This window comes from Pimephales promelas, chromosome 14 (genome assembly GCF_988280905.1).
Source record: "Pimephales promelas chromosome 14, fPimPro1.hap1.1, whole genome shotgun sequence".
Classification (NCBI taxonomy): Eukaryota; Metazoa; Chordata; class Actinopteri; order Cypriniformes; family Leuciscidae; genus Pimephales; species Pimephales promelas.
The window spans coordinates 18,623,395-18,647,521 of NC_142782.1; the positions used below are offsets into that span (position 1 = coordinate 18,623,395).

General features: G+C 38.8%; 2 protein-coding genes across 3 annotated transcripts; one reads left to right on the forward strand and one right to left on the reverse strand.

The window, feature by feature from the left end:
• Positions 1 to 74: 74 nt before the first annotated feature.
• Positions 75 to 8,594, forward strand: rgs7bpa (regulator of G protein signaling 7 binding protein a). Of its 2 annotated transcripts, none has more exons than XM_039680611.2 (6): positions 75 to 683; positions 2,249 to 2,415; positions 4,267 to 4,397; positions 4,696 to 4,840; positions 5,147 to 5,217; positions 7,626 to 8,594. In XM_039680611.2, the coding sequence occupies exons 1-6, from the start codon at positions 543 to 545 to the stop codon at positions 7,715 to 7,717; spliced, it is 747 nt and encodes a 248-aa protein (XP_039536545.2). In that variant the 5' UTR covers positions 75 to 542; the 3' UTR covers positions 7,718 to 8,594. The 2 variants fall into 2 exon arrangements, with proteins under 2 accessions (XP_039536545.2, XP_088975667.1); XM_089119541.1 differs by lacking the exon at positions 75 to 683 and adding an exon at positions 1,782 to 1,802.
• c7a (complement C7a) lies at positions 8,042 to 21,962 on the reverse strand. The gene is made up of 18 exons (XM_039680589.2): positions 21,568 to 21,962; positions 21,300 to 21,358; positions 20,619 to 20,727; positions 19,770 to 19,911; positions 19,545 to 19,680; positions 19,296 to 19,434; positions 18,992 to 19,135; positions 17,706 to 17,949; positions 17,492 to 17,608; positions 17,137 to 17,303; positions 16,723 to 16,951; positions 15,611 to 15,782; positions 15,421 to 15,508; positions 15,189 to 15,321; positions 14,450 to 14,638; positions 14,265 to 14,355; positions 13,929 to 14,113; positions 8,042 to 11,272 (listed from the first exon to the last, which is right to left on the reverse strand). Exons 1-18 carry the CDS (start codon positions 21,571 to 21,573, stop codon positions 11,091 to 11,093), a joined length of 2,532 nt encoding a protein of 843 aa, XP_039536523.2. The 5' UTR covers positions 21,574 to 21,962; the 3' UTR covers positions 8,042 to 11,090.
• Between the last annotated feature and the right edge of the window lie 2,165 nt (positions 21,963 to 24,127).

Here is a 24,127-nt window from a genome sequence, read left to right on the forward strand (position 1 = left end):
AATAAGGCTCATTTGAGATGGGTGAATCTGAGTTTGTGAGTTGGTGAATCTGTTGCATTAGTATTCTCATCCTATGAGAGTGCAGTGTGTTCAACCACGTCATGCCTCAAGCAACTGCACCTATCAAGGTTAGAATAGCGCTCTTAGATCACCTTCTGCTACCTACTCTCAATAAACGCCATATAGAGTGTATCATTTCAACTTGCGGCACATATTAGTCTATCTCAAGTAGCGAGTATTGTCGCGGGGAGGTGTATTTCTTCGTTGAACAGCTATACGGGACATCAAGACATGTTTGCATCTGGTTCTTTGTTATCGCATTTCTCTCTGCTGAAGAAGACGAAACCCTGCAAGGACACTTCAGCTCTCTGCAGGAGTGAATGAAGGTGACTCGGCTTCTGCATCGTGGCGATGCGGAGAGAATCCAGGAGCAAGACACGGGCAGATCGATCAATTGAGTAAGACATTTTTCCAAACCAGTGGCAGTTTATAGATCAATCAGCGTTTTATATCAGGGCAGTTTCTTCACTTGATGTGTATGCATGAGTTCTGCACCGAATGGGCGCAAAAACCGCCCCAGAACTGCCGGGACCATTTTCCAGATCGGCAGTAAGAACCCGTCCAGAGAGCAGGAGCGCCGGGAGAGCAGCGAAGCTCAGCGTGCCGTAGCGGACTGCAGAATGGTGCGTATGCCTGCGTCATGACCCACAGCATTATTCCGCTATGATGCCTGCTGATTGTTCATCCACCATTTCAAATTCACGCAGTGTTCTGCAGAAGTACCAACATCCTAAATGTAAAATGCGACACTATAGGGACGTGAAATAAAAAAATTTAAAAAAAAAATGCTTTGAGGTTTGACTGTCATATGGTGCGGGGGTAGTTCCAGCCTTGGTTCCAGCTTCCTTTTTCTTACTGATTTTCCAGAAACAACGTTTCATTTGACAGATTATGGCATGGCGTGGAGTGAGCGACACTCTATTTTGGGCTAAAACTGCAGCACATTTGTAAAGCTCGTCTGTTGTGTTTGAGGAGTCTTTGCCCCGTTAACAGGCAGAAAGCTTGTGGCAAGCCGTCTAAACATTCGATGCAGTTGCCTTGGATTTTTGACATTGAATGCTGTGGTGCACATATCAACTGTTCGCTTATGACTAACAAGTTGTCCAATTGTTTATTAAGTATTGGCATTATTTTAAATTGACTAACTATCCTGTACTTACTAGCATGGCTTACTTGATGGATAATTGACGTCTGAGCAAATATCTAAAAGAACAATGTAAGTTAGGCCTACTTGTCACTTTTATTAGTAGTGAGCAAAGACAGATATAGCCTACAAAGAAAACTGTGTACTCATAATACTTATGAATGAGAGTCCAACCCAATTGGATTTATGCACAGCTGCACTACTTCCTGAACTTCAGCCAGCTCCTTGTTTCCTGTCTGCAATTATTGGCCAAACCTGATTAATTCAGGTGTGCCTGATGTTGTTGTGATTACTGATGTCAGACACACCTGGATTAATCAGTTTGTGTATCAATTTTTTTCCAGCCTTTAATGCTATTTGAGCATAAGAAACAACATTTATGGCATAGTTTGTGTCAGATTTCACTGGTGATTTCAAATATGAAATTTACTCATAAGCTTGTTGAACAGCTTTGGAGAATTTGATGTTTCCCCATTCAAAGAGTTAGGCGCTGTACTTGCATGACTGAAATAGCTGCCCAAGAAGCATTTCAAAGATGGCCGCCGAGTGAAATGACTTGCCTTAAACTTAAAGGGAAATTGGTCGTGAGTGAATGAGTGTAAGTTACTAATTGAATACATATTTGAATAAGTTTTCTCTGACCGCCCTGCCCTCAGAGGGCGATTTCATCTGAGATTGAGGAATGTAATTTTTTCACTTAGAGCACTGATTACAAGTTATTAAAAAAAAAAAGTATTAGCTACATAAAAACAGTTAAAGGCATAAATGTTAAGACTGCTTGCCATTGAACGCTTATCCTTTCTACCAAACATTGATAAAATTGGCATGAGCATCTGTCGCCTGAAGTGCTACTTTCCAACCAATTGCCTGTTTTTGTGACATTGTCTGTTCAAAATAAAAAAGTCTTGACAAGTTGGATACATGTCATTGCGTCAATGTTTAGTCATTTTATTTATCTGCTTCATACATTTTCAAGGTTAAAATGGATTTGTGAGCCCTATATTTTCTCAGTTTGTTTGCTTTTGTTTTTCTCTCTTCCATCAGGTTGTCCAGGAGTTCAATACACTTGTGGCCCTCTATAGGGAGTTGGTTATCTCTATTGGAGAGATTTCCTCTGATTGTCCCTCTCTTCGTGCGGAAATGCACAAGACACGCACAAAAGGCTGTGAGATGGCACGGACCGCACATCAAAACCTTTCTGCAATATCAGGGTAAAACATATTTACTGTATGTACTGTAGAATGTCTTTTTTTTTTATAAATGTATACATTACATGTTAACATTTTGCATTTTAATGTGAGAGGGCCAATGAGACACCAGGTGCTTTAGTTTTGTCTGAAATTAATATTTGTATTTGATTTACACTTTTTCTTCTTTTTTTAAATGAAACAATAATTGGCATGCAGTACCCATGCGGACCCCCTAGGTGTCATGGACCCCCTTTTGAAAACCTCTAGTCATTATTAACTCACACTTACATCTTATAAGCACATGAGCTATTATTAAATCATATCACATAAAATTGCATTGTACAGTAGCTTGTTATTAATTATAATTCTGAGCACTTTGCACAGCACCATTTAGTTAATAAATACCAGCTAGTTCTGCTGGCTTATCATGCAATATGTTTGGAGAGCAGGATAACTGATTATTAAGTTGAGAATGTTGCTTTCAACAGTGCTTCTATCATAAACCTCAGGCCTGTAACATGTTTTATATTAACACATTTATATTTTAACATAATAAATTGACACTACTGCTCTTTAGTAGTCAACACATACTGTATCCTATTAAGTTTTTTTTTGGTGACAGCCTCTAAAAATGCACTTTTGATGTCAAATCTGTCAATTAAAAGAAAATCTGAATATAGTGTCGATTTTAGTCTCATGAATGTGTTGTAATAATGTACCAGAGGTAATGGTAGTGGATTTATTTTCATCATGGATCATGATATCTTGCTCTTTGAATGAATATGGAGAGAAATTTCCCTCTACACATAATTTTACTACTTTTATAGAAACAATTTGGGTATTTAAATAGATTTAGTACTGTAGTGTGTTACAGTCTATATGACAATTTACAACCAAGAGGAGGGAACAAAGAGCAATCATTTTGCCGAATGGAAATGTTACATGATTTATCTTACATGAGTTTGGTCTATCTCTCTGTTCCAGATATCAGGAAAATAAAGTATTCACCATGTTACAGCATTCCACATGGGAATTACAGAGCAGAAATTACAGTCGTATGGATTCTGAGAAATGTGATTTTCTGAGAATTGTCACTGGCCACTGAGCTAATGTGTTTAGAGCTCGAGATTGTTTGTTCTTCCTTGTAAACATGCTGCTTGGAAATATTCAAACATCCAATGATTTTGCTGGGATCTTGATGTGGCGTGTTTTTTAATGGGCTTGCTATTTAAGTTTCATAAAGACAGTGTCATTTTAATTGGATCCATCCATGGCACGACAAATTAAAATTAAAACAAATTAAACTGTTGCCAAATTGGTGTTCGTGTTCATAAGTTTGATTCAATTCTGTGAATCAGTTTCATTTCCATTTCAATGAATCAATTCAAAATTCAATTTGCTTTCGATTTGCCTCATCAGTGAGAATTTTTTACAGTAGTCTCCAGTTCACATTTTAAACATTTTTGTTTTGTTATATCAGTGCAAATAAATGAAAATGATATAAAATTTATTTAGTGTTAAAGACATGCCATGATTATTTTTACTGTGTTTTACCTACTGTAAATTAAATATTTAGAATCTACTTGGCAATAATAGCTGTTTAGTTGAAATTATGGTCTTTCAGATGTTTTAAGCAGTTTTAGTGTAAATGATTAATTCCTAAATATTTGCTTTAGCTATACAGCCCAGAACTGACATCATGTGTGTCTGAGAGTGGTAACTTGTTGTGGACTGTGAGGCGTATGAATGCAAGGATAATGTATGTAACTTGTAAGAAAAGTTGACCTGTTGAAAAGTGCAGGACAGGGGGGCAAAACTCTACAGAATCCAGATCTGAGATGCATAATTGATGCTTTTTTTTTTTTTTCATAGCCCAGAAGATGGAGAAATACATCCGGAGATCTGCCGCCTCTTCATCCAGCTGCAGTGCTGTCTGGAAATGTACCTGACGGAGATGCTGAAGTCTGTTTGTCTGCTAGGATCCTTGCAGCTCCACAGAAAAGGTAATGCTATGAGGTCGCCCCAGGCCCTCCGCAGGAAACATCCACACCAGTCACAGGAAATTGATGTTGATGGAGCCTGGCTTGTCAAACTAAAGAACCTTCTAGTGGCTTAATGTTTGTAGGAGTTGACACTGCTAGTTTCTGGTTTCTGATTTGAGCTCATAGGAAACTATGAAAAATGTATGTTCTGGGAGCAGGTTGACTGTTGCCAAGGGGTCAAATATTAACATGACATATTTTGACCATTTCTATTTCTCTATTACAGTCTGTCAGTGATGACTTACTGTATGTGTTCCAGGGAAACATTATGCGGGAGGGACTAAGGTAGACGGTAAGAAAGAGGACAGCTCTGACATTCCAATCTTGGAAGACACGTCCTCCACTCCAGCGGACTGTTCGCAGACATACATCCTGGTGGCCACGGACATTGAGAACATTGAGAGGTGAATAGTCTGAGCCGCTTCACTAAAGGGCCGCTTCACACAGAAGGCGTTTTTCCATTCCACTGTGCTATTGTCTTTCAATGTAAAAGACAATGTAACAATGTTAACACGTCTTTAAAGGTTGTGCTCACATCTCACATCTTTTGCAAGACTTCGGCTCAAGTTCTGCTTTTCGCTCAACTGAGCTGCAGACTTTTTAACCACAAAAACGTGTTCTGTGTGAATGGCCCCTGACAGGATCTTTATCTCTCAGTTTTCTTCATCAGTAACTGATAGTGAATCTGAAATGGTTCCTCAATGTTCTAGGGACATGACAGAAATGAAAAATCTGCTAAGCAAACTCAGGGAGACAATGCCTTTACCACTGAAGAACCAAGGTAAAATCTCAACAGTTTTTGAGTGTCAGCTTTCGGATTATTTTGGATAATGTTGCTGATAAATTCATTAAAAAACTTGGCCATCAAGCAACATCTTTCATCAAACAAAATCATTTAAAGGGATACTCCACTTTTTTTGGAAATAGGCTCATTTTAACACTCCCCCACAGTTAAACAGTTAAGTTGTACCCTTTTCGAATCCATTCAGCCGATTTTCTGATATTTAGAAGAATATCAGGAACCAGACAGTTTCTGGTCTCATTGACTTCCATAGTATATTTTTTTCCTACTATGGAAGTCAATGAGACCAGACAAACTATCTGGTTACTGACATTCTTCTAAATATCAGAAAATTGGCTAAATGGATTTGAAAATGGTAAAACTCAACTGTTTAACTCTGGGGGAGTGGTAAAATGAGCCTATTTCCAAAAAAAGTGGAGTATCCCTTTAACAATAGCAAAGTCTCAAATTGTTTAATATTACTGTTTTGTTGTTGTTGTTTTGAAAGAAGAAGAGCCTTTTGCTCACAAAGTTGCATTTATTTAATAAAAAGAAAAAAATCTTAATATATTTAAAATTACATGTATTACTGTGATGGCAAAGTTGAACTTTCAGCATCATTTCTCCAGTCTTCAGTGTCACATGATCCTTCATAAATCCTTCTAATATGCTGATTTGGTGCTAAGGAATTTTAGAAAAAATTTATTATTAAGAAACATTTTTTTCCAAACCGTGATACAGTACATTTACATTCAGGATTCTTTGATTGAGGATTCTTGGTTACGAAAGGAACCCTCGTTCCCTGAGTAGGGAACGGAGATGTTACGTCAGATGAAGACAAATGGGATTTCGCTTAGAAAGCCTATCAACTTCGAGTATTACAAAACAAGCCAATGGCAAAGAAATGCCATGGGTCTGCGGAATTTCCATGGCGCAACTCTGCCCCACCTGGGTATAAAAGGAGGAAGCCAGCAATATGCAGATATGTTTCTTCGCTAAGGAGCCAATACTGAGCTCAGGCGATCTCCACAGTACAGCAAAAGCGGCAGGCAGACGTTTATGTAACGTTAACATAATATACACATATTACCAGGAGGGATACATATGGAGAACACTGGGGTGTCCAGCCGCAGGTGGAATATTTCAATCCCAGGGGTGGCAAGGTGGCTTTCCGAGGGAAAGACTTACAGAGAGGCTTACAGTGGAAATACAGTGGGTCGCCCAGAGGAGGCACCTAGCCAACACACAGGTAATAGACACTGGCATCGACGTCAGCAGTGCTTGAGGAACTCAGGGCTTGAGGAACTCAGGGCTTGAGGAGGAAACTCACCTGAGGAAATATCACGCATATCCAGTCCATGGACTGGAATGGCGAGCAAGAGAAGTGAGAAGAGCACCAATTGACGAAGAGGTTCCACTTCAATGCTTATCTCGTGGATGACGCTCCATCAGAAGTGAAGTTACCTACCACCCCTGGCAAACCTGCCTCGTCCCATTCAGGAGCCACACGTGGAGATCCCAAGATTGGGACGAGGGTGCCATAGGGTGCCCCATCCCTGAGAAAGGAGGTCCTTCCTCAGAGGAATTGGCCTGGAAGGTGCTGTCGCAAGGAGTACGAGTTCAGAGAACCTGGTTCGGGTGGGCCAATTACCTGCTTCTCGACTTTGCGTAGGGTATGCGCAAGAAGTCTCAATGGGGAAAATGCATACTTGCGGCCCCGCGGCCAGCTTTGTGCCAGTGCATCCATGCCCTCGGTCAGGGAATAATACAGGGCGCAATGAGTCAAGCCGTGAGAGGCAAACAGCTCTATCTGTACGTACCTGAACTGGTCCCAAATAAGCTGAACTGACAGTGGATGGAGTCGCCATTCTTTGGGGAGGGACTGAAGGCGAGAGAGTTTGTCGGCTGCACAGTTGATAGGCTTTCTAAGCGAAACCCCATTCGTCGTCATCCGACGTAACTCGGAGTGACAACAAAAGGGAACAATGTTTACATAATATAACCTTTTCTAACAACATTATGAATGTCTATATTATCATACTAGCTGAATGAAATAATTTATTTCTAAAAAAAAACACTGACCCCAATCTTTTGAACAGTAATTTATTTTAGAAGATCTGCATAGCTATCTTTACTAAGGATAACCTTACTTAATAGAATTATTTGCCGGAAAATAATAATTATTGTGATACAAAGGTTTCCACTAAAAGCACATATTTTCATTTTGTGCACATTTCCACTAAATTTCCATCTTAGATTCTTAGACATCTTAGACATTTTTTGACACTTTTGTCAAATTTAACATTTGGAATTATAAATAATGTTTATATTAATTAATGTAAGACAGCAGATGATTCTATAAGGATTACTGTATTAATCACTATCTGTCTGTTCATGTATTAATACAGATGACAGCAGTTTGTTGAATCTGACGCCATACCCGTTGGTCCGGCAGAGAAAGCGGCGTTTCTTTGGCCTCTGTTGTCTGGTATCCAGCTAAAAGCTCTCTCCCAGAATCCAGTCACAAATGACTGCGTTTCCTCACAATGTGTGACACTCACCAATCAACAGTACTACTGCCATTTCTCAAACCAGTGCTTTCTTTTGGTGAGTTCTGTCCGATTTCCTACTGCTATGAGAATAAATAATATCTGTGTAACATCAGTAGTCATACACACACTATATAATATTTGATCAGTACAGCAGATTTTCATTATTAAATGAATGTTTGTCAACATTATGCTTAGTAAAAAAAATGGTTTGTAATATGCCTACAGCTATGTTTATCCATACAATTCATATGCTGTGCTTTTTGTCAAGGCAGGTGTTGTAATGAGGAGTTCAAGAGTGCTAATTAGAGCAAAGGTTATGATGTTTAACATATACAATGCTTTTTTTAATACTGCACAACATGAGTGAATGTGGTATCTGTTGTTTCTGATCTGCTTTTCTTTTTTTTCTTTCTTTTTTTTGCTGTTACAATATTTTTACTACAGTATTATTTAGTCTTCCATAAACCGAAATCCTGTAACTTTTTTCTTTTTGTTTCAGCCTTTAGGAGTATAAAATACCTGAAGAAGCCTTTGTAAATAAAGAATATATCTATAAATGGACATTTTAGAGATGTACATATACAATGTAAACCTAGCGCTCTGAATTATTTTTCAAAACTGTGATTCCTTTAAAGAGATTGTCAGTAAAGGATGGCATGTCTGTCCATCTGGTGTGATATAAGTCCAGATTGGGCTCAGCATGGGTCTTGCTTATTAATAACAGTTCTAAATGTGTCAGGCATGGTGAAGATACTGTAGTGTTTATGAAAAGGCACAGTGTCGTTTTACATTGGTAATAAACCTTTTTTTAATGATTTAACAAAACTGGAACTTTGTATCATATTAAAAATGAAATTTTATTCTACACACAGTATACTATACCATGATGAGTTTAAAAAAAAGATTCAGAAATAAAATCAGTAGAGTGATAAAAGTCATTATGAATTTAAGTTACCCTCTTTTCAGAGAAACTGTTTGAAAAAAAAAATGTATTTAGACAAAAAACACCAGGTAGCCATGCAGTTATCCACGATTCTCCAAACAATCTTGTGACAGGTCACATGCTCTTATTTCAATGCACAAATATCACTTTTGGATCTCAGTCAGTTAGAGGTAATTGGATTTGTTGGTACATTAATATGGAGGCTGTGAAATTCACACCTGGCAGCAGTGCCTACCCTTTTATTTTCTCAGAGCAATGCGAAAGCAGTAATGGAGGATGCAGAAAAAACAAAACAAACAAAAAAAATTACAAGAATAGACATGGTTTTCAGGTTAATAATTTGGCTACAATGCCTTCGCTGGACAAGCTGTTGGGTTGTCAGGAGTTTGGCAAGACGTCTGGACCTGGCTGAAGGTTCATTAGTCAACAACCTTTGTTTAACATGACCTAAGAATGAACAATACTTCATCAGCATTTATTAATCTTAGTTAATATTAATTGCAACTTTTACTAATACATTATTAAAATCAAAGGTTGTATTTGTTACATTAGTTAATGCACTGTGAACCAATGTGAACAAACAATGAACAGCTGTATTTTTATTTAATAATATTAACAAAGATGAATAAATACTGTTGCTCATTGTTAGTTCATGTTAGTTAATACATTAAATAATGCTAACTAATGAACCTTATTGTATAGTGTTGCCACTTTTTTTGGCTATTAGGCTAACCAAAGAAATTGAATTGAGGAAGAAGGAAACGCGTATAGCTTAGCTTAATTGTTCTCTGAAACTGCCCAACAAACTAAGTTACTTGCGCATTGCACTTGACACTTGCGTTTTAGATTGTTAAAATAGGGCCCTATATGATTAATAGATTAATTAATTGTTATTAATGAAATGTGTCATCATCTATTAATTCCTTAATAACACATTTTATTAACGAATAGTGTAAATTAATGTGTTCATTACACAATTAGTCAACGCTATAGACCTTATGCACCAGAGAAACTTGGGCGCCGTCATCTTTAGAATATTGTCTTTGAACTTCCGGTTTCGCGGTCGCTCTGTATATTTCTACGGCATCGCTGTCGAGGAGTAATTAGCTGGTGAAGTGGATTTACTTATTGTAGAGTTAACAAAAGTTATCATGAGCATTGTAATGTTTATCATAAGCATTGTAAAGCAGATGTCTTAACAAATGTCGACCGGGATTTTTATTACGAGCAGTTCATTCATACCTATGCAAGTCAAATTCAAACAGACCGGAAGTCAAAAGACAACGAGTGCAGCACTGAAAAGGGGCGGGGCTACATAAGGTCTATACACTTCAACTTCCAGTTGCGTGCTTTAATTAATCCTTAGCTAATGATTTGCAAAGGTATCATTATGTCTTGACTTTACTTGTTGGGGCACATGACTATTAATTAATTGTTAAGTAATATGTCATTATGAATGTGGCGGTTCATCTGGCACAGTGGAATCCCGGCTGTATAAGGCAGAAATTTAAATCCATAGTGTGGATGTCAAAACCAATATTACATATTACTTATCAATTAGTTACTAGTCATGTAATAATAATAATAATAATAATAATTCATTAAATTTATATAGTGCCATTATGGACACTCAAAGCGCTTCACATAGAGGGGGGAATCTCCTCAACCACCACCAATGTGCAGCATCCACCGGGATGATGTGACGGCGGCCATATTGCGCTAGAACGCAATGTAACATAATGGTACCTTTGCAAATCATTTAGCTAATGATTAATTAAAGCAGACAACTGGAAGTAATTGTGGTAATTAACACATTAATATACACTATTAGTTAGTAAAACCTACTATTAAGGAATTAATACACAATGACACATTGAATTTATAGCAATTCATGTATTACTTCATCTATTAATCATATAGACTCTTTATTAGTTGCTGATGCAGTAATAATTAATTAATGGTTTAGTTCTTCACGAGTCATAGTACATTAACTCATGATTATCTGTGCATTAGTTAAACATGAATTAATGCATTTTAGTAGTGTTCAGATCATTTTGCTTATAAGATTAGCTAATTTTCTGCAATTATCCAAAAGCCAATAGAAAAATCGTATTTTTATTTTTATTTTTATTTTTTTTTGTCTACAAAACCAGTATGCTGCCAACTTACAGTCTGGCCTACAAAAACACATCATTGCTGCTGTGCTCTATTCTTTTGTCCAGCCCAAACTTTCTGTTTTAATGGAAAACATGTCGACACTAGAAAGAAAACGGCACTTGTCAAGCCTTTTTTTAAAGAAAGAATATATAGGAATCCTTCTCAGAGTGCAGTATATATGATAACACTAGCCTATATAAGTAGTTAGTGAGCTTCAAAGTTTACGACTGACAAGGTTGAATGCTAACAATTTGGACAGCCTCTCCTCTGCATTTCCTCACGCCCGCCTCACATTCTGTCACTGTCACTGCAGATGCTCCATCCTGCTGCACACACACATGGATCCAGGCGCCCAGGGATGAACATTCCTCACTTGTCTTGCAACGGCAGCTGTTCGTTTGCTCTACAACAACATGATTGTTACAACATTTTAGTCTTTAAAATAGCACTTTCCTGACTAGGTTCAAAAAGACATTAGCAAGAGTTTACATTTTCAAGCTATGGGTTCCCTCGGGAATTATCAATTTTTTTCTTTTTTAAAGGTAGTTTTCAATTTTTGTTGCTAGCATTACTTAAAGTGACTTTCGTAATTGTTTTACAGCAAAAATTACACTGTCAACTCAAAACATTAATTTTGAAAGCATTGTACATGTTTTAAAACCTTACGATGCTGTAGATTCATGTTAGGGTTTATGAGAGTGTGTAATTTCTACCCTATCTCACGACCAATTCGTACGAATTCGTACGAGTGATTAAAAAGTGGCTAATTCGTACTAATTCGTACGACCTCACTCGTACAAATTCATACGATTTGTCTAAACCCACGTGATGGTTAGGTTTAGGGGCGGGGTCAGGGGTAGGTCATTCGTACGAATTCATACGAATTGGCCAATTCGTAAAATATGTACGATTTAGCAAAATTGTACTAATTTGTACGAGTGAGGTCGTATGAATTGTTACGAATTAGCCACCTCGTAAAATTCGTACGAATTCCAGTGAGATTGGGTTGGTAATTTATGTTGTAAAACTAAATTTGGAAGTTTTGTCATAAGCCAGCTCATATAAGCCACAGACTTTATTTCTATTTCTTTAGTTCGCTTACGAGAGGTTCTCTCGGATTGCGTAAGTTGCTTACGCTACAGGTAAAGTCATCTTTTCTCGAGATCTGAAGCCAAAGCCATTTATTGTCAACCCAGTGAGGTGGACAGCTGACCTTAGCAGGCTGTATAAGCGTGCTCATTGGCTGTCCAATGGTGAGCCCCGCGCGATGTCACGTCCCATGAGCGTCACAGCCCGCAAGAATGGGAGTGGCTGGCGTATATAAAAGAGGGGCTCGCAGGCTGAACTCTGATTTTCATCTCTTTAGCGAAACTCTTTGCATTGCGGGATCTTGAGAAGCTGCCTCCATCGGAGCAAGCGACCATCAAGCTTAGGATGCGTCTGGAGAATCCGGCCGTCTTTGCCACCTTCAGCCATCCGTGCCTGCTACGCTATCCTTTTTCTTCTCCTCTGTGTGCGCTTGCCACTGCGACACATATATATATATAAGTTTTTTATCAAAATGCCTCGCTCTTCCTGTGGCTCCTGCCGAACCCCTCCCAGTGCCAAAGACCGCCATGTCATCTGCGCTCTCTGTCTGGGCTGTGAGCACGCAGCCATCGCACTACTCTCTTTGGGCGGCTGCCCTGAGTGCGAATATCTTTCAATGTCGACACTGAAGGCTCGACTTGAGATCTTCAACAATGTAGCGTCTCTACCAGCGGCCGTCGGAGACCTATGTGGCGCCTAAGCTCACCGTAAGCTTTCCCTCGCGCTTCTTTTTCTCCTTCTTTGCCCCCCCCTCTCGCTTCCCGCCCGTGCCGCCGCTCTCACAGGTTGACGGCGACGCCGAGAAGGGTTTTAATTCCATCACCCCAGTGGAAGAAGCAGTTGGAGCGCACTTTTGTCCACCCTCTGGATGGCGTTTGGAGGGTGCACCAAGGGTCTCGCTGCCTCGAAACATAGCCTGTCCAGATGGATAGTGGACTCTCTCGCAGCAGCTTACGCATCCAAACACCTGCAGTGCCCTATGGGTATCAGGGCCCATTCCACTAAAGGCATGGCTTCATCGTGGGCTTGGTCCAGCGGGATTTCTATTTACGATATGTGTATGGTGGCAGGCTGGGCCTTCCCCTCTACATTCGTGAGGTTTCTATAACCTGAAAACTTTTGTCAGTATAAAGTCATGTGTATGCTCTGCCCAGCTGTTCATGTGCAGGCCACGCTCATATCAGCTTTACATAGATCTATGACGCACCGGTATACCTGTGTGGGCCCGCTTTGCTGTCCGCCTATTCCCATACAGCTGCGCAAAGGGGTAAAGGCCAATTTATACTTCTGCGTCGAGGGTACGCCATTGTGTACGGCGTAGATTACGCACGTAGGCGATGCCCTCGTGAGCATTATACTTCTGCGTTCAGGTCTTGGTTGCTCTGCAGTACTGCTCCGAAACACTAGTTGGCGTCGGAGGGTTTTAATGTCCCACTGTGTTTAGATTCCTCGCGGCTAGGTTACTACAAGCAATGGCGACTGAAAGAGAGCGGATCATGTTGGTGTTGGAGCTTATTGAGGTGGAAAAACAGTTAATTTTAGTGAAATTACTAAAACTAAAATGCAGAAAAGAGAGATGACGTCAGAGGAGATGGTACGTGCGGAAATGCGTAGGAGGAAATGCGATGCTACCAAGCCGACCAATCACAGATCTTGCGGTCCGCGTCGTCGTGACGTGTAGTTAAATTTTTGAGGAGGTGCGCGTCAGGCTACGTCGAAGGGGTTCCTGTAGCGTTAGCAAGTTAGGGAATACGAGAGAACCGTTTTGTAAGGAATACTGTACATTTAAATGTACAGGAAAAAATAACTTTTGAAAGTATATTAAAATAGAATATATTTATGTCAGTGCCAGTGTAACCTGACACTCCGATTTTTGTCTGCAATGGTGTAAGAAAGACATAATGTCGTATTTACTAAAATTCAGATATGATGTGCACCATTATTTGACCTTGCATTGCACAACCCCTCACCATCACAAATCTCCCAGATGGTGCAGTGTGGACAAGCAGTGGAGGAGCGTTGTATCCACTGGCAGGCACTGTCTTCAGCAAGGGTGTACTGGTGTCCCAGACAGCGCATAGCCTGTACTTTACACAGACTCAGTCTCTGCGACCGACCTCGCCTCACATCAGAGGCACATATCTCCAAGGAAGCCCTGCAAAAACACAACCATTTATTAAACTGAAATTTAGAAAATTTGTGGGTTTTGGTGGATGGTTGTGTAGAAATGCCTTTCTGACATTTGCATGTGTTTTGCTATGTGGCATTTGTGTTGTGGAATGCTAATGGACTGTCTGGGAACATACTTGCACTCGTGGGGTACTTTACAGACACATTTATCCTTTGCCAGGTTCTCCCATGGCTGGCATTGCACTGGCACAGTGGTCGAATTAAAAACTAGTGAAAAACACATTTCAATGAATCAAATGATGTCCTTTTGTTCCCATTACAGCTACCCACGTTTTCTTCACTCTGAATTACTGTATAAGACCTGTGAGACAGCTGGTTTCTTTTGGTTGTGGTGTCCAGGAGAGGCCAGCGTTGCACTGGATCTCAGCCGGACCCTCTTTGACTTTGCCTTCAGGACAGGAAAGCGAGAGCGCTTCACCGATGTGGTAGGCAAGCTTCCATGGGCTTCCGGTGACATCTGGAGGAAGCTGAGGTCGATCACACTGTGTTTCTGCAGACAGCAAGCAATGTTACTTACTTCTCATATCTTTTTAAACTATTAAAATGTAAATACAGTTAATTGATAAAATAATAACATTTCATTAAATAATTATAAATAATTGCATAATATAAAAATATATATCATATAGTTTTGATGAAACATAGTTCCCTTTCAGTCGGTCAGTCTGATGTATATTTCTTAAAATCTGTAAAATGTAGGCTATGAAAAAAAACTTTATACTTTACATTTATATTATTTAATATATACATGAAACACTAATAGTCTCATATAAGCTTCTCAATAATGAATGAATCATTGAGTATTTATGAAACTGTACTATAAAATGTACATTTAAAATCATTAAAACAATAATACTAATAATTATTATATGCATTATATAAAATACAGCTTTCAAAACTATAGATATCATATTAAGCATTTACAGTGTATAATTGTACTTTTATCTAAAATATATAAATAATGACAAAGTACATCGGTAATGCTAAAATAGAAAAGTACACTGAAAATGGATACTAACAAAAAAGTCATATTCACTCACTCTTGCACTCTATTTGATATCGTAACCAGTCTAGGTTTTCTTGGCATTCTGCTATAGGATCTCCAATCAAATGATAACCTTCAATACATGCATACTCAATCTTACTGCCCACTGGATATGCATCTTTGGGGTACTGCAATTGGCAGAAGAGAACAACATTATAACACATCACAAATACATATTTAATCACAGTTGAGTGGAGAATACAGGTATTTCATGTAATCATTATTACCAAAACAATCCCATTTGCAAGGAAGGGTGGTGTTTTACAACTTTCCCTGGGTGTGACTGAATCATGGAAGCAGTGAGGCTCCATACTTCTGAAAATACAGTATGTCAAAACCAATAAGTCAGGCTTCCACACAGTGGCAGTGTTGTTTCATTCTCTGGGTCTCCAGCAACTTTCAGACAACCTTCCTCACCGTAGGTAATCTAATTCCTCCGCATCATCACAGGCCGTGGTCTCCACAGCATTCCCAATACAGTCCCTGCCGTGCGAAGGAGGCGGGCGACTGCAGGAACGGCTCCGGCTTTTCTGTCCTTCCCTGCAGGTGCTCCATGAAGACCAACAGGCCCAGTCTCCATGGATCACTCCTAAGATACAAAGATATTAACTGGACACTTAAAAATATGTATAGTGACCCCAAATAATATTTTGGTACTTATGCTACACTTTAAAAGGTAACGATTTATTTTGATGGTCCACTTCAGACATTCTATAATAGACTAACCATAAGTAAATGTGCAACTTCATGTCAACCAGCCATTAGAGTATTATAGACTGTCTGCTTAACATCTGCTAACACTTTATTTTAATGATCCCTCAACAGACATTCTACTGATTCTAAGTGACTTTGTAGCTTTACTAACACGAACCCTAACCTTAGAGTCTACTACTATTCTATTGAGAGTTAGTTGACATGTAGTAGCAAATGTACTAATAGAATGTCTAAAGTAGACCATCCAAATAAAGAGTAAAATGAAGCATGTTCATTTTTAGTGCACATACAACAACATCCTGCACTCACTTAAAATCAGAAAAAGTGGGATAATAATAATACCAATTAATATTATTAAGATGAGTTGCAATTAATACATTAAAAAAATAATATAAAATATACATTTATTAAAATATTTTTTAAAAAATATTTAAGCTTTCTAAAGACGACAACTTTGAAATTAATCAAAATATTTATTTTATTCTTTTGAAAGCCATGGGTTTTTTTCTCTCTTCATGTTTATAACAGTATACTCTAAAGGTGGGTAAAAAATATAAAATCATTTAATGTAAAAAGGTCTTTATGTATGAAAATACACTCCCATAAGTGAAGTTGCAAAAATATTTTTAAAAATTGGCGAAATTTGTGTCGCATATGTATGATTTCGTACAATCTGAATCTTTACACGTACTTTTTCATCTTTTTGTATGACTCAAATTGTACAAATTCAAAATCACTAGCTCGTGTGAGGTCTGTTGCATGAAAAAGTTTGAAAGACGCTGATTTATATAATTTTTGTGCAATATTTTCTGTACCTGGCTGTTCTTCTTCTGGAGTCCCATGCTCACATGCCTGGCCTTTGGTGCCTGGTTTACACACACACTTACAGATATCATTGTCAAGCACGCGCAGCCCGTTGTTCTGGCATTCTCTGCAGTGGCATGGGTGTTTCTCGTTGAGGTAAGTCTCAATTGCACGCTTTAAGTGATGCTTTTTCACCCCTGCACACGGGACCTCTTTCACCAGCTCATGGAGAGGTCTGAGCTGAACAAATCAGAAATTCACACACGTAAGAATGAATGTGCTCCTTTGTAAAAAGGTCAGTATATGGCAGGCTAACAAGGCTCCAAGTTCAATAATGTTCTATGATTAAAAGCATACACACTCTATGTTATAACAAACTCATTTTCATACAAAAAGCATACATTAACAATCATTTCCAAACAAACCTTCGTTTTGGTGACTTTTGGAAAGTTGCTTACTGAACCAGACCACTGCGAGAACATCCTGCCATTCTCCAGGGGTGTGTTTTTGTTTAACACTGACAATTGTGCAATATATCCAGGAGCTCCGCCAGTAATCTTTGTGGTCATGTCATTTTTTGCTATGCTTGAATCTGTTTGGGAGACATTTTGAAAGTATTTTGGAGTATTATTGTACAGTACACTGGGTGTTTACAGAAACTAGTTTGAAAGTATCGCAGATGCATGGATCATTTAGAGCCATTTTCTGCCAAAAGTGAAAGAAAGCTTCAGTAAAGCATTTATGGTTAGATTTTGCTTTTATTTTTTCCTAATGACTTACAGACACGTTGGACTTCATTAAGAGTTTCTACACTGCACTTTTCTGTAGTCCACCTGATGATAAACAGGACTGAATGGGACGTTTTGACACAATGTTTATAGTCTCTTTGCACAGTTACTGTGTGAAAAAGAAAACAACAGACAACATTAGACAATGCAATGATCTTGAATGACGAATACTCTCAAGTGAAATGAATATGTGACATATCACTTACGCAATTTTTTCATGTCATCTTGGCTGACCGCCATAAATAATCTAAACTGGCCCCCAAGAGTGCCCTCTGAAATATAGTGGGTTCCAAATCTCTCCAGCACTTTGTAGTAGGCAGCATAATCGTATGCGACAGGCAAGGAGCGCAGAGCTTTCCAAAACTCTTCTGAAAGTGGCAGATATTCTGGGGCCTGGTTCTGGAACTGGGCCACATCCACATCACTCTTCATGATTAGCAGATTTTTGGACTGAAGGGTGAACAAAGTTTCATTTTGAAATATTTTGGCATGAGTTCTCATTGACTTCAAAACATGTAAAAGCCATAGCAAGTTCAGAGATTGTTAGACTTTATAATGGGTGGAAATTAGCACAACTAGCACAAGTGCTACAACCTGGTAAAATGCATCTCTCCTTTTTAAGGTTAAAGGTTGTATCAGGGATTTCAGGCCCAAAAATAAATGATCATGTTGCAACAATACCAACATTTTTTCTTGTTCAAGAAACCATTTACATACGTCACAGTAGGGAAGAAAAGACTATTGCAAATTTTGTTTCATACTGACTTTAAAGGAGTAGTTCACTTTAAAAAAAAACTTTTGCTGATAATTTACTCACCCCCATGTCATCCAAGATATCCATGTCATTCTTTCTTCAGTCAAAAAGAAATTAAGGTTTTTAATGAAAACATTCCAGGATTTTTCTCCATATAATCCACATTACTGGTAACCAAACGGTTCAAGGTCCAAAAGACATTTTCAGTGTAAACTGTTCAAAGGGCTTTAATTAATCCAGACGATGAGTAAGGGTCTTATCAAGCGAAACGATCGCTAATTTAAAAAAAAAAAGTTTTATGAGCTCAAATGCTTGCCTTGCTCTGTTCTGTGATCCGCGTTCGTGACGCTTGATAAGACCCTTATTCGTTGTCTGGAATTGTTTAAAGCCCTTTGAACAGTTTGCAATTTGCACTGAAACTGTCTTTTGGATATTAAACCGTTTGGTGGCCAGTAAAGTGCATTATATGGAGAGAAATCCTGGAATGTTTTCATTAAAAACCTTAATTTCTTTTCGACTGAAGAGAGAAAGACATGGATATCTTGGATGACATGGAGGCGAGTAAATTATCAGCAAAAGCTTTTTTAAAAGAGAACTATGTTCATTGCTGTACTTCGGCCAAAGATAATTAACTAAGGCTAAAGCACGAAATATGGAACACACCCATATATTACGTTTACAAAATGTTATGTGAAAGTCTATGTTAGATAGTCAATATGTTGTAGCATAGTACAGTACCTGTGACTGAAACAGCTCATCATGAAAGACATAATCATCATGCCCGTAATCTGTGCCTGTTGTTTTTGCATGTTTTTCTCTGTGATTGAGGTAGAACCAAGAACTGCTATAGGATTCATCAGTAAAATCACTTTTTGCTGTGACCTGGGAAAAAACAAATGTAGAAACTGTGACAAAAGATTTCCTTTTTTTTTGTTGTTGTTGTTGGAGATCCCAAGATTTTTTTTTTCTTGCATTGGTAACATATGTTCTTATTTTGGATCTAATCAGTCATTTTTATGTTAAACTGTGAAAATTCTATTGCCTGGAAAGTGTATCTGAGGACACTTTGGGGAAGTCTATATAGGTCCATATGGTCTCCACTGAAGGTCTTTCTACACAGTCCTCCAAAGCTCTTAGTGTTGATAACTGTTCCTCTAGCCTCTCTCCTGACTGCATCAAACCTAGTGCAAACACACAATAATAGTGTCATTGCGTTGTGTCTCTGTGTTTATGTAAACGCATTGTTGTATTGGATATGGAATCAAGAAGATGACAAATATCATTACATTACCCTTGACCAGTGAGCTCTACGTTTGGTGGAGGTTTTTGCAGGTCACAGATCTCTTTACTGTCACATTTATGCTCATCTGAGCCATATTCACAGTCATGATCTCCATTGCATACTAGAGTTTGGCTGATACATTTCCCTTAAGAGAGATAAGCAAAAAGAGATGTCTCAAATAACTTTGTAAAGACTTTTAAACAGGAAAAAGGCAAAATTAATCAAAATAATTACCGGACTGGCATCTGAACCGTTCTCCACAGCCCTCCTCTAGGGGACAGACCTTAGTCGATATACAGGATTGTGTGCGAGTTGAGCTCCCAGTGCAAGGCCGACCACCAAACTGAGAGTAGACTGCAATGGAGCGGATCTGTGTCTGTAATGTCCCCAGAAAGTGCCTCCGACATGTCAGTGTAATAAAAATAATATATCGAGGGAGAGAGAGTTCCATACATGGTGACACAAGAGAAAGTGATAGTGAAGAACTTGAGAGTGTGTGAAGGGGTATACATAGAACGAAAATCAGTAAGGTAATGAGGAGCGAGATTATCAAGTACCTTGAATGTGAGAAGCAGAAGCCAGTGTAGTCAATTCACAAGTTCACACTTACAAATAAGTCAGATAGAATAAATGGTTTGTGTATTTGGCGCGCTGTCTGAGGAGAGGGCTCAAAGCTCAGTATTTGGTCCGACCCCAGAGTATTCCCCCCACTTTCTTGGCTGTGGTTGGTGGAGGGATGCTAAAAAACTGGTCAGAGTATTGTGCCTACAAGGTTTTATCACTATATTGAGTTTTAAAAAGTTAGCTGAAAGCCAATCCTTAATTCCAACTAAACAGCTGAGAAACAGTTAGAGCTGGGTGTCATCAGCGTAGCAGTGAAAATGGAGACCATATTTCCTGAAAATATGGCTGAGAGGGAGTAAATAGATAAAATAGAAAATAGAGATATATGATATAAACCAAGACAGGGTTTATACAGATACTGCAAGCATTTTAGGACATGTATTCAGTGCACAAGAATGTATGCAGTTATTTTGTGTGAGATAAATGTTAAAATGGTCAAAAACATAAAACTCGTCCCACCTGTGTTTTGGAGCAGCCATCGCAGGCTGACCAGCTTCCAGGGGACCAGGGTCCCCACTGGCAGTGCACAGGTTCAGACACAGACCTGATGGACCTCACTGACACTGCACTGATTCAGGAACAAGCTCAATGAAAGTATGTCTTCAGAAACATCAAATATGGTATACCGTATATGTACAGTGGCCACAAAAGTATTTGGATAATTTTACATTACTTAACAAAATACCAAAGTGGCATCTGCAAACAAATGACGCTGATGTATTTCTCAGAACTGACTTTGCTTTTCTCAATTGTTTTTGCTATGACTTTTTATATGTAATACAATGACTTTTAAAGGCAGTTCTCTTCAAAATCACAAGGGTGTTTACCACATTCTTTCTACAAAACCTTAAATTCTTTCAATTAAATGTTCAGTTTGACATTTTGTTATGTTGTTATATAATGCAATGACATTTTTAAGTGTGTCTTCAGTGTCCAAAAACTTTTTGGGGGCCTCTGTTTATGCACACTGTATGTTGCATATACAGTAACATTAAATCTGCATGCATTTACTTTTAAAAGAAAATGAAATATATTGACTAGACAAAATATAAAAATAAAAATTAATAAATAACAAATGCATAAACAATTTGCATGTAAACATATGTTAGACACTTTTAAACAAGGTTTTCAGTTACTTACTGTGTAATTACAGCTGAAGACAACAGAGAGACAAGGAAGGCCCCATGCAGGAACACACACTGAGAACAAAGTTAACTGAAGTTTTCTTCCTAATAATTTTGTGTCATACAGTTAAATAACAAAAATAAATAAAATGCATTTGATAAGCTTGACAATTAAAGCTCATCATGTGCGTCAATGTAAAACTTAAAGCACCAAGCTTTAAAAATATACTAGGTCCACTATAATGATGCAGGAATGTATCTGTTAAAAAATCAAGAGTGCTTACCTTCATTGTAATAACCTAAAGCAGCATGCACATTTCTCTCCTAACTGTTTGTCTTTTCTGTGTGCAAGCAGCTTTTTAAGAAATACTCCCAGTCCGTGTCTTATCTCGCTAAAACAAGCCATGAGCGAGAAATTGTAATTTCTCTGCCAACGAATGCTTGTAACAACACAATCCTCATTTCACTGGAATGTGAGCTAGTCCTACAGGAGACAGAAAGAGCACATGAATCTCTCTAATGACTAGAGGATGTATGACTTATGCTAGGAATTAAACAGTCAGTTATGGATGTCCATTTGAGTACATAGACAGATTATTAAATCTTATTCGCTCAGGTGATTGTCACGCTTCTAATGAGAATATGTCAAGGTATACACAATAAACACTTGATGGAGACAAAGCGCCCTTTTACGCCCAATCCTGCTTCAAATGTGGAGTATTTAATACACACAGGAGCCTCTGTTGGATATACAGACGTCTTAGCTGGAAAGGTCACTGTTTTTAAAAGTCAAATCTCCTGATGTATCTCCTATGAAAAAATGACCGTGCTTTCCCAGCACATAGATGACTTTGTGAATAATAATGCCTTATATTGTCTCTGGGTCAGGAGCTAATCGGTATGCTTTTCCGCTTCTTAAACCTCAGGATTCACAGTTCCTCTGAGGAACTCATTTGCATAATTAAAAGGTAATTGAGTTTCTCGGTGAGCCCATCAGCAAGCTGTTATTAGCAACATGTTCGACGGGCAGGTAATGCATTATAAATTCATGTCAGATTCGTCCGGTCACAGAGTCCTTGTCCGTCCCTGTTCATACACGGAAATACATCATGGCCCTCTATCAGAATCCAGAGTTTTGGGAAGATTGGAGAAACTTCATTTTTCGCCCCCCCAAAAAAAAAACGTAAGGGGTACCACTGTCGGTTTTTTTTTCGGGCCGAATTTTTGAGTTTCGATATCTCAGCTCTGGAAGGGGCTAGAGCCTCCATTTTTGCACTCAGGTCTAAGTCTCATGGCCCTCTATCAGAATCCAGAGTTTTGGGAAGATTTGAGAAATTTAATTTTTTGCCCCCCAAAAAAAAATGTAAGGGGTACCACTGTCGTTTTTTTTTTCGGGCCGAATTTTTGAGTTTCGATATATCTCAGCTCTGGAAGGGGCTAGAGCCTCCATTTTTGCACTCAGGTCTAAGTCTCATGGCCCTCTATCAGAATCCAGAGTTTTGGGAAGATTGGAGAAACTTAATTTTTCGCCCAAAAAAAAAAACGTAAGGGGTACCACTGTCGTTTTTTTTCGGGCCGAATTTTTGAGTTTCGATATCTCAGCTCTGGAAGGGGCTAGAGCCTCCATTTTTGCACTCAGGTCTAAGTCTCATGGCCCTCTATCAGAATCCAGAGTTTTGGGAAGATTGGAGAAACTTAATTTTTCGCCCAAAAAAAAAAAACGTAAGGGGTACCACTGTCGTTTTTTTTCGGGCCGAATTTTTGAGTTTCGATATCTCAGCTCTGGAAGGGGCTAGAGCCTCCATTTTTGCACTCAGGTCTAAGTCTCATGGCCCTCTATCAGAATCCAGAGTTTTGGGAAGATTGGAGAAACTTAATTTTTCGCCCAAAAAAAAAAAACGTAAGGGGTACCACTGTCGTTTTTTTTCGGGCCGAATTTTTGAGTTTCGATATCTCAGCTCTGGAAGGGGCTAGAGCCTCCATTTTTGCACTCAGGTCTAAGTCTCATGGCCCTCTATCAGAATCCAGAGTTTTGGGAAGATTGGAGAAACTTAATTTTTCGCCCAAAAAAAAAAAACGTAAGGGGTACCACTGTCGTTTTTTTTCGGGCCGAATTTTTGAGTTTCGATATCTCAGCTCTGGAAGGGGCTAGAGCCTCCATTTTTGCACTCAGGTCTAAGTCTCATGGCCCTCTATCAGAATCCAGAGTTTTGGAAAGATTTGAGAAACTTAATTTTTCAACCCCCCAAAAAAAACGTAAGGGGTACCACTGTCGTTTTTTTTTTCGGGCCGAATTTTTGAGTTTCGATATCTCAGCTCTGGAAGGGGCTAGAGCCTCCATTTTGGCACTCAGGTCTAAGTCTCATGGCCCTCTATCAGAATCCAGAGTTTTGGGAAGATTGGAGAAACTTAATTTTTTGCCCCCCAAAAAAAAAACGTAAGGGGTACCACTGTCGTTTTTTTTTTCGGGCCGAATTTTTGAGTTTCGATATCTCAGCTCTGGAAGGGGCTAGAGCCTCCATTTTTGCACTCAGGTCTAAGTCTCATGGCCCTCTATCAGAATCCAGAGTTTTGGGAAGATTGGAGAAACTTAATTTTTCGCCCAAAAAAAAAAAACGTAAGGGGTACCACTGTCGTTTTTTTTCGGGCCGAATTTTTGAGTTTCGATATCTCAGCTCTGGAAGGGGCTAGAGCCTCCATTTTTGCACTCAGGTCTAAGTCTCATGGCCCTCTATCAGAATCCAGAGTTTTGGGAAGATTGGAGAAACTTAATTTTTTGCCCCAAAAAAAAAAAACGTAAGGGGTACCACTGTCGTTTTTTTTCGGGCCGAATTTTTGAGTTTC

Bases quoted from the DNA above. Each gene is read 5' to 3' on its own strand.
- rgs7bpa (XM_039680611.2), top strand. From the start codon at position 543: ATGAGTTCTGCACCGAATGGGCGCAAAAACCGCCCCAGAACTGCCGGG. The intron at 684-2,248 runs GTGCGTATGCCT...CTCTTCCATCAG, and splicing joins CCGTAGCGGACTGCAGAATG to GTTGTCCAGGAGTTCAATAC. The intron at 5,218-7,625 runs GTAAAATCTCAA...GTATTAATACAG, and splicing joins TTTACCACTGAAGAACCAAG to ATGACAGCAGTTTGTTGAAT.
- c7a (XM_039680589.2), bottom strand. The intron at 19,912-20,618 runs GTGGGACGAGTT...GGGACATTACAG, and splicing joins ATGGCTGCTCCAAAACACAG to ACACAGATCCGCTCCATTGC. The intron at 15,322-15,420 runs GTAATAATGATT...TGCCAATTGCAG, and splicing joins TTGCAAATGGGATTGTTTTG to TACCCCAAAGATGCATATCC.